Below are 10,218 nucleotides of genomic sequence, written 5' to 3' on the forward strand. Positions count from 1 at the left end.
AAACAAATTGACTTGTAGAAAAAAGGGCAAACTCTTAATTTTTTAATGCAAATTGTTTAAATAATTAAAAGTGCTTGTAAATTTGCAAAGCAATATAGAAAATAGTCATCGGATAGACATTCTTAGTCGACTCCGTAAACAAATTTACTTGTAAAAAAAGGGCAAACGCTTAATTTTTTTATTAAAATTGTTTAAATAATTAATAGTGCTTGTAAATTTGCAAAGCAATACTGAAAAGAGTCATCGGATAGACATTCTTATTTGACTTCGAAAACAAATTGATTCATAGCATAAAGGCCAAAATTTAAATTTTTTCATTAAAATTGTGTAAATAATTAGTAGTTCTCGTAAATTTTCAAATAAATATAGAAAAGAGTGACCGGATATACATTATTAGTCGACTCCGTAAACAAATTTACTTTCAGAACTTGTAGAAAGAAAGTCACTTTTAGTTTTTTGATCGAAATAGTTTAAGTAGTGATTAGTTCTTGTAAATTTGCAAAGCAACATAGAAAAGAGTTAGTTGACTCCGTGAACAAATTGACTCCTAGAGAAAAGGACAAATACACTTACTTTTGTAATTAAAATTGTTTAAATAATTAATAGTTCTTGTAAATTTGCAAAGCAACATACAACAGAGTCATCAGATAGACTAAAGCAACATAGAAAAGAGTGAGTGGACTCCGTGAACAAATTCACTCGTAGAAAAAAGTAAAACTCTTAATTTTTATATTAAAATTGTTTAAATAATTAATAGTTCTTGTAAGTTTACAACGCAACATAATAAATTAAACGTATTCTTTAAAGAAGAGCCATTTATGAAAATTGTTTAAATAATTTCAATGTTTGAAGATTAAATAAATGCTAAAAGCCATAAATGAGCTCCACTCGAATTTGGCACGATCGCCGTAACTTAATCGTTAGTAATTTTTACATCCAATAATGTAAATAGATCCCTCGAACGTGCCTGTTTCACTTTTCTATTACTCTATGGAAAGCTGAGACCAAATTTCAACTATAGGATAGGCCAACTGCATGGCTGGCGCCACCACACGGCCACCGTCAACAGTTATAGAAATTCCCTAACTTTTGCAAGATTTTTTTTTAGTCCCTGACTTTTCACTGAACCATAAATTCCTTGATTTTTTAAAATTGTTGTTGTCTAGGTTTTTTTTTCACTCAACGGGTTTCTTTGGCGCGTAATGCTAAATTCATAATAAATTGCTGTAGAGTTAGGGTAAGTTATTGTTTCATTTAGGAATTTCCCTTACCTTCTTATCGCTGATCAGCTCAGTTGTCTGTCCAGGGAAAGGTATGAATATAATCTGAACTTCATATTTCGTTGAAGACTTCAGATTTTCAATCTCATAGTTTGTCACCTTCCTGTGAATCATAGGCGTTGTGATATAAATCTTGCTATCAGGTTCCTTATATCTCAGCTGAATTCCGTCTATAAATTGAAGTTCATAGTCAGACAGAGTCTTCCAGTGAACATTGACCCAGGTGGAGTTGATGTCCTGGATCCTGAGCTCCGCGTCGATTGGAATTTGTGGAGGCAGAGTCGAAACTTCTGGAACCTTTTCCAGGGTTCTCACGCTGTAGATTTTGCTGTAGATAGGAGTGTTGTTCAGCTTGTGGAGCTTGACTATAATCTGGACCTTATATTCTGTCGAAGGTTTTAAGTCTCCCAACTCGAATTCCAGCTGTTGAGTCGCAATCAGATCATCTGGTGGTGCAAACTCTTGAGACTTCCAAGTGGCTGGTTCAAAGTTCCTAAAATTGAGGATTAGAATTGGAATCTAGAAGCTTTAGATAAAATATTTTATTGTGGAAATTGTTTTTCCCTCTTACGTTTTGTCTCCGGTGTAGCGAAGTTCGACTCTTCCATGAAGACCGACAAAAATAGCTGGAACAGTGAAGACTAATCGAACAGTGTGTTCATCAAGAGCTTCTAAAGCTTGAACAGTGACTTCCTGTTGACCCACTTGACCATTGAATCCTGGTGGTGGACCAGAAATTGGGAAACCTTGATGGATTCCATGTTCGGGTCCTGCATGAAGCAAGAGATGTTAGTAAACGAGGAACATTCCAAGACTCGTATAATCATTTGTCTTGCATTAGTGTCAAAATCTGCCAAGTGAGCTACCTATTTTTCAATGATCGAGCTTTTTTCGCGGAAATTACTTTATTTGGATCCCAAGGTTAAATGAAAAGTTCCATTTAATCAGTTTGGTGAAATTCGAAGTTTTACAAAAGTTTTTGGTAATACACCAAACTCTCGCTTTCAGTCCAGTGTCGGAGGTTGCCTTCAAATGGCCTTGGACTGATTTGAGGAGGGGGGGGGGGGGGCAGAAACGTGAACAGTGAGGGCCGTCTGACTCGTTTCCAATTGGATAGTGGGGCTCTCGCCCTACTCCCCTGAGAAACTGCGTGAGCCAGCAGTTCTACGAAGGCTCAGAACGGGGTGACTGAAAGTGAGAGTTTGGTGTAACATATTTCTGCATGAATTAGGTCATTATTTATTTGCTATCGATGAGTTGGATGTATTTTGCTGAAATTTTGAAATATAATTGTAAACTGGACACTCTTTCGATAGATTTTTTATTTTTACAATAGCCGTAATTTTTTGAAAATATAAAAAATTTATTTCAACAAATGAAAATAGGTATAACTTCTCTATATAATTTTTTATTTTTGATTATCGAAGATCAATCTTTATTTTATAAAGCATTATATGAAGGAAATGCACTTTTTTCTTTCAAAAAGGTCCAGAGCTGTCAATTTTGGTCCGATTTTAATTTTAAAGTTCATTAAATTCTGTAGAGCTTGACGCTCCGACCTTTTGTCTCCCCTATTTTTTATTAATAATTTATTAATAAAAAAAATTAAACAAGAGTCAAAATCGGACCACAATTGAAGGCTATGAACATTTTTGAACGAAAAAGTGCATTTCCTCCCACTATGGGATGGCGCGCGCTGAGTGCCGAGCGAAAAAAAGCAATAACTTGTGACTCGATGAAAGTTTTCAGGTTTTTCTTTTTTCATGTAATGCTTTATGAGATAAAGATTGATATTCGACGATCAAAAATAAAAAAAGTAGATAAAGAAGTTATACTTATTTTTATTTCTTTGAATAAATTGTTTATATTTTCAAGAAATTACAATTTCAAAAAATGTATCCAATCAAAGTATAAAAAACTGAAATTTTGTACATATCAAAATTTTTTACGCATTAATAACTGATTAGGTAAACTTTATATTGTCTTAAATGAATGTTTAGGGACTCAGAGAATGCAAATAATTTGTTCCTTATTCCATTTACTTGTTATAAACCAATTTTATGAACAAATTAGCAAATAGTCTTATTATCGCTAAAAAAATTTCTTTTTGCTAAAAGTGCTTCATATTAATATAGAAATGACATTTAATTACAAAATTAATTGAAGACTTCATAATAACCATTGTTATAAACAATTCTCGTTGCAAAATATTAAAATTTGAGTTTTTTTAAATTATAATTTCCTTCAATCGCCAAAACGACATCAGAGTTTTCTTAAAATAATAAATATTGAATAATATTTGATAAAATATAACAATTAAAATTAGTATAAACAAGTTATATAAACAAATTAAAAATGTTGGCCCTTTCGCATCGAAAAAAAAATGTTTGAACTGAAAATGTTTTAAGCCGTTGGTCGAAAGACTGCTGGTCACAAAAATATTTCAGAAGCTTACAATAACCATTGTTATAAATAATTCTTGTGACAAAATATTCAAATGTAAGGTTTTATTAACAATTTTATTTTATTTAAACGCTAGAATGGCTACGGATACTCCTAAAAATGTATCTTTAATAATATTTAGTAAAATATAACAGCTAGAATGTTTATAAACAATTAAGATAAACAAATTCCAAATGTTGTCAATTTAACTTGGAAAAAATCGAGGTTTCAATTGCAGTAGATTGAGAATGAATCAAAGTTTAAATATTTCACAAGAATTGTTAATAACAGTGGTTATTGTTAATTTTCCTAATATTTCTGGACTAGCAGTCATTCCTCCATTAGCTTAAAACAAAAATTTAAATTTAAAACAAAATTTTAAATTAGTTTTGTAATTAAATGTCATTCCTACATTAATGTGAAGCCCTTTTAGCAACAACATTCTTGTATTTTATGAGTCCCTAAACATTAATTTAAGACAATATAAAGTTTTCCTAATCAGTTAATAAAGCGTAAAAAATTGTTATGTACAAAATTTCAGTTTTTCGATACTTTGAGTGGATAAATTATTAATAAATAAACAGAGAAGACAAAAGTTCGAAGCGTCAAGAGAAGTTATATTTATTTTCATATGTTTAAATAAATTGTTTATATTTTCAATAAATTACGGTTATTGTAAAAATAAAAAATCTGCATCGAAAGAGTGTCCAGTTTACAATTACTATTTCAAAAATGTAGCAAAATACAACCAACGAATCGACAAAAAAAGTTCTATTATTTATTTCTGTAAATCTTGATAGAGGCTTCTAAGCACATTAAAAAAAATTAAGGTTAACATTGTTTATTTAACAGTATTTATTTAAAGGTGTAGTTTTTCCTTTTTCCTTAGGGAAAAGTTATAAATTTTATTGAATCCTAATGATCAAGGCCTCATTTTATTCTTTGAAGGATTCTCTACAATTCTGTTTGGGTGCTGTTAATTAAAATTTTGAATTTGATTGTTTATCACAATAATAACTGTATGATTTCCTAATTAATTTTTTTAAATAAAATCAATCCGATTATAAATTTAGAGAAATCTTCGAAAAGAAAATGAGGCCTTGATCCTCAGGATTAAATAAAAATGGTAACTTTTCCTTTTAAAGTGAAAGGAAAAACTAATCCGTTAAATAACTACACCAAACTCTCGCTTTCAGTCAAGTGCCGGGGGCTGCCTTCAAATGGCCTTGGACTGACTTCGGGGGGACAGAAACGTAAACAGTGAGGGCTGCCTGACTCGTTTCCAATTGGAATATACAGTCGACGCTATTTACCTTGTCGCTGATGGGACCGTAGGGGAGTAATTTTCCTAGAAACGATTTTCCCTTACTTTCAAGTTTGATCTTGATGCGTGGTGCTTAATGCGAATTGTTTCGCTCGCTACGTACGTTGCCGCGCGCGGATCAGTGTTTACAAACAGTGAAAGTTCGATTTTCAGAATGCATATTGTGGAAGTAATTATCTCACATTTGGTTTCAAAAAATTGCGAGCACAACATTCTCTCGCGGAATGATCTGAAAAATTTTGTAGTATTAATAAATTATTGCTAAACCTTTGATTAAACTTGCCATACGTGAGCCGTCGCAGTCGTGATGGGGGAAGAGCTCGACCGAGAGTTAGGGGAAGCGGCAAGGTAAGTAGCGACGACTGTATATACAATGTCGCAACCGCTCTTGCCCTACTCCTCTGAGAAACTGCGTAAGACAGGTGTTCTAGGAAGGCTGAAAACAGCGTGACTGAAAGCGAGAGTTTGGTGTAATTGTAAATAAGCCATTTTAACCTGAATTTTTTTATCTGAAGTGCGCTTCGAAGCCTTAATTAAGATTTACAGAAATTAATCATAGATCTTTTTTTCGATTTTATAAATCATATTAAAGATAGGAAACTTTTGAAATTGATTGTACGTAGTGTACATCTTTAACAAAAACTTGAGTAAAACTTCGAATGTTACCAAACCGCTTGAATTGTATTTTTCATTCATCCTTGGGAATCGAATAAAGTAATTTCCGCGACAATAGCTCGACCATCGAAAAATAGATGGCTCACTTGGCAGATTTTGTCTCATTAGAGGATAAGAGTTTTGAACTCGAAATCGGGGACGAACCTGACTGGTTGGGCGTGTGTGCTGCGAACGGATGGTTCAAGTGCGTGAGTCCAGGTTGCGAAACATGATCGGCAGGGTGAGACAAAGGAGGTGGGGTAAGTCCCGGCACGTTGTGGGAAATACCCTCGGGATCATGATAATGTGGGAAGGGATGGTTAGGGTCATGGGGACCAATGTGCGTCAACAACAATTCTTCGATTTGCTCCGGAGAGCTGGGAATATCCGGTGTATGAATATGAATCGTGGTCTCCCCGTTTTCATTCTGCTGAGTAAAGATATGTGGCTTAGATGCCTTCTTGGGAGGCAGGGGATCATTGTTTCCATAGAAAGGAGGGATTTGGTTCACAGGTGGGTTCTTCTGGCCAACAATTTTTTTGTGGAGGTCGTAGAGACCTGGGTGTCCTTGCGGAGGACCATGTTCGAGTTCGATCAAGCCAGGATGTTGGGATATGGGGTGAATGAATGGATGATACTGATCCTCATGAATATTGGGATTCTTCTGTACTTGAGGTTTGACTTTCCCGTCATTAGCTGATGAATCTTTCTTCTTCGGAGGCGAGGGGATTACCAAGTTGGGATCATTCGCTTCAGATTTACCAGGTCCTCGATAAGGAGGTCCAGCAGCTGGATTTTCAAACTGGGAATCAAAATGATTGGGTGGGATGTTCTCCCCATTAGCAGGGCTGAAGTCAAAGGCTGGACCGGAGGATTGATCATGAGTATCGAGAGGAATGAACTGCGGGTCTTCAACATGACCTTCCTTTGAGGGATGTTTGTTTTCAAGAGGGAACTTGTCAGGTGCAAAAGGTCCTGGATATTGTTCAGCAGTCTCTTTGTGGGGCTTCACAGGATCGATAGGTTTCTTAGTATCTGATTTAGATTTTGTCTTTTCTTTGAGAGGAGGTGCAGTCTTTTCAGAGTTGGGAGGCAAATGGAAGATTTGCTCGACGCTGGGTGAGGTGGGTTTATAATCAGGATTGAAGGGACCATTGTAAGGAGAAGTGGGATGACCTGGGTCCATGGGAAGATGGAAAATACCCTGGTGGTCAGGAGGAGGTTTCAAACTGTGTGACTTTTTAGGACCTTCCCAGGGGTAGGTACCACGCTCCGGTTCCTGGATGGGCCTGGTCATTTCCGACTTGTTAATCGGTTTTTTGCTATCGTCACCGATCGCGTCTAAGGGACCGAGATTCGCGGTCGTGCTCACTCCTGCAATAAGTAAAGTCGAGTGTCAGAATGGTCAGTGATCAGTGATCAGTCCCAAGTTGTCCAAAGTCCATGCATATTTACAGCATCCGATATTTTAACAATACAAGCCTACAACCGTGGTATCATGGTGGAGCATGCAACCATCTCGAGAGGGAACTACATTGTGATTTTTAAATAGTTGCAGAACGACAATCGGTTTATAAAATCCACTTTCGGTTCTTCATACAAGGATAAGAGATCCAGTCAGGTCCGCACTCCATGTTAGGTCAAGCATCCATCACAAAGTTTATTGGGTTTCATTAAGAACACCTTCACCAGTTAATTTATCATACAATCATTAGGACTAGGTTGTTAGGAACAGCGAGGTGAGGGTTAGATTTTTATTTTTAATCGACGAGAACTAGGTCGTGCTAATCGAAGTGTCTGAGTACATACCTGGTAGATTTGGTGATTTGCAGACCCAGTGCATGCAGCAATCATCGCCTGGCAAGTGAGTTAACGTCGCTTGGTGAGGGGGGCACTCTAGGGACGATAGCTGATCAGCTACTGGAGGGCAGACATCTGAACAGGTAAGGTTACCCATTTCACAGTAGCATCTTTTTTCGCATCCTGTCACGTTGACTGGAAGTTGGCTCCAGTTGTCATAGACCTTGCCACTGTAAGTGCAGGAGCCATTGTCTCTGCATCTTACTTCCTGAGGACAACAATTGGGAGCTTTGGGCTCAAAATCAGGAGGTACAGTCTCCCAATCCAGACAGTGTGGATCCAGGACATCTAGTCCAAAGTCTGTTGGACATTCGATCGTTGAACAATCAGTCTTTCCGTCCTTGCCACAAGTGCAAATAGAGAGGCACTCGTCATACCACTCGGCACCAATCTTATAAGTCTTGCCTCGATGGATGCAATTGTTTTTGTCAGATTTTTCTGGAATGTTGGCCTTGATTACCTCTGCTAATAAAGAGACGTGGAGAGCATGACCCAGGCGCCCATTTTCATTGACTCGAAGATAGTAGCTGTGAGCTGGTTCCAATCCAGAGATGATTCCCTCTAAAATAGTAATGAGGAATCGTAACTATTTTTATTTTCTATACCAAATATCCAATATTCTGGAAGATTTCTCGTAGAGGTGCAGTTTGTTAGCTTTCCTATAGAAACCCAATTTAGAAATTCCCGTACTGTCCCTGACTTTTCCCTGAACAATTTTTCATTTTCTTTGAACAATATAAATTTTTTTCTGGTTGACAAACATTCTTACGTCTAGAGGATCAATAATGTTAGTGAAAAAAATGTTCCTGAATTTACTTTAAAGACTTTTGCTAACCAAATGGGTCGACCAAATAATTAAATTTTTTGCTAAAATAAAAGAGTTTTCAACCGAAGAAGGCAAACTTCTAACAGAACAGTTGTATTTTTAAATAAACAAGATGAGATCAAAACGTTACGTTTTTAGCGCACGACTGTGCATTTTCAACCAAATGATCGGCATTTATAAAATTAATCAAAATTCAACCAAAAATAGTTGATTTTTCAAGCCAATAAAGGCGACATTTTTAATGCAGAAAGGAGATTTTTCTACCATAAATGATGAATTTTCTACCAAAAAAACTAATTTTGATCAGAATAGTTCAATTTTCAATCAAATAATTGAGATTTTAAGGCCAAAAGATAAATTTTGAACCAAAAATAAAATAATTCGATTTTCAGTTAAAGCAATCAACTTTCAATTAATAAAAGAATCTTTCAACAAAATAGTTATTTTTTTAACCAGAGCAGATTAATTTTCAAATAAAAAAGAGAAATTTTCTACAAAACAATCAAGGTTTCAACTCACAAATATGAATTTTTAACAAAACAGATCGTTAAAAAAATAAATTCAATGAAATAAATAAATTTTCAACTAAAATGTTAAATCTTGAACCAACGAATGATTTCTTATCTAAGAAGATCCATTTTTTACCAAAAAAGACCAATTTTTTAACAAAACACATGAATTTTTAATTAAAAAAGAGACAATTTTAACTAAGATTAGGAAAAGATAAAAAAATGAATTTTTAACAAAATAGTTAAATTTGAACTAAAAAAGATAAATTTTTAACTTAAAAATGATATTTTTGGTTTTTGGTCAAGAAAACCAATTTTTTAGCCAAATAAAATTAATATTTCTCAAAATAATTACGTCTTGAAACAAACAGGTGAATGTTCAAGAAAGAAAATAAAATTTCTACAAAAAATACTAATGTTAAATCAAATAGTAGTAGTTTCATCTAAAAAAATTTAATTTTTAATGAAAAATGTAATAACTGACACTTCTATCAGTTTTTTTAGGTTTAAATAAAAAACGATTGAATTTTGAACAAAAAAGATAAAATTTCTACCAAAAGAGATAAATTTCCAATCAAATAGTAGAAGTTTCATAAAAAAAAATATAATTTTCAATAAAAAATGTAATAACTGATATTTCTATTAATTTTTTTAGGTTTGTATACAAAAAACAGTGGAATATTTAACCAACAGAATTGAAATTTCTAATAAAAGAGATGTACGCAAAATTTGAACTACGCAAAATTTTGAGTCCTGAAAAATCTCTCCCCTTTTCTATTAACCCCTTTTCTTCTTTCCCCTGCTAACATTTCCATTCCCCTAATTCCCTTCCCTACTCATCACTTCCCCTCCTCTACTCACACTTATTTCTAAACATTTCTTCTATTTCCCCTCACTCCCTCTTCTATTCCCCTCACTAAGGATAATTTTTTTTCGTCAATTCCCCTACTATACTTACCTACCCTCCAATAATTTCCCTCTCATTCCCCAAATTTCCCTCACCTTACTTTTCCTGCTCGTCCTAATATCCCTTATTTTTTGTAACTTCCAGTACTTCCCTTCTTCTTATTTATCCTCATTTTCTCGCCCTTCATTTTGTCACACTTCCCCTACTCTCCTGTCTGCTCTTTTCCACTTATTTCCCCTACTTCCCTTCCATCAATTACCTTACCCCCCTCATTCCCCTTACTTACTCGACGCTCGTTTTCCATCACTTTCTCACCTCTCATTTTCCCTTGTTTCTTCTATTTTACATCCCCTCTTTTCCCCCCACTATCACACCTTATTTCCCTACTTTTCTCACTTTTTCGCCCCTCATAAATC

The 10,218-nt window shown here is 34.8% G+C and overlaps 1 protein-coding gene across 3 annotated transcripts in view; it reads right to left on the reverse strand.

Moving 5' to 3' along the window:
* LOC117172524 (putative epidermal cell surface receptor) overlaps positions 1–10,218 on the reverse strand; it is a 102,549-nt gene that overhangs the window by 14,809 nt on the left and 77,522 nt on the right. For all 3 annotated transcript variants that reach the window (XM_033360547.1, XM_033360549.1, XM_033360548.1), the window contains exons 6-9: positions 7,510–8,121; positions 5,866–7,074; positions 1,852–2,050; positions 1,272–1,773 (exon numbers count right to left, since the gene is read on the reverse strand). In XM_033360547.1, the coding sequence (XP_033216438.1) occupies positions 1,272–1,773; positions 1,852–2,050; positions 5,866–7,074; positions 7,510–8,121 (2,522 nt within the window). The remainder of the gene's footprint in view (positions 1–1,271; positions 1,774–1,851; positions 2,051–5,865; positions 7,075–7,509; positions 8,122–10,218) is intronic.

This window comes from Belonocnema kinseyi, chromosome 5 (assembly GCF_010883055.1).
Source record: "Belonocnema kinseyi isolate 2016_QV_RU_SX_M_011 chromosome 5, B_treatae_v1, whole genome shotgun sequence".
Classification (NCBI taxonomy): Eukaryota; Metazoa; Arthropoda; class Insecta; order Hymenoptera; family Cynipidae; genus Belonocnema; species Belonocnema kinseyi.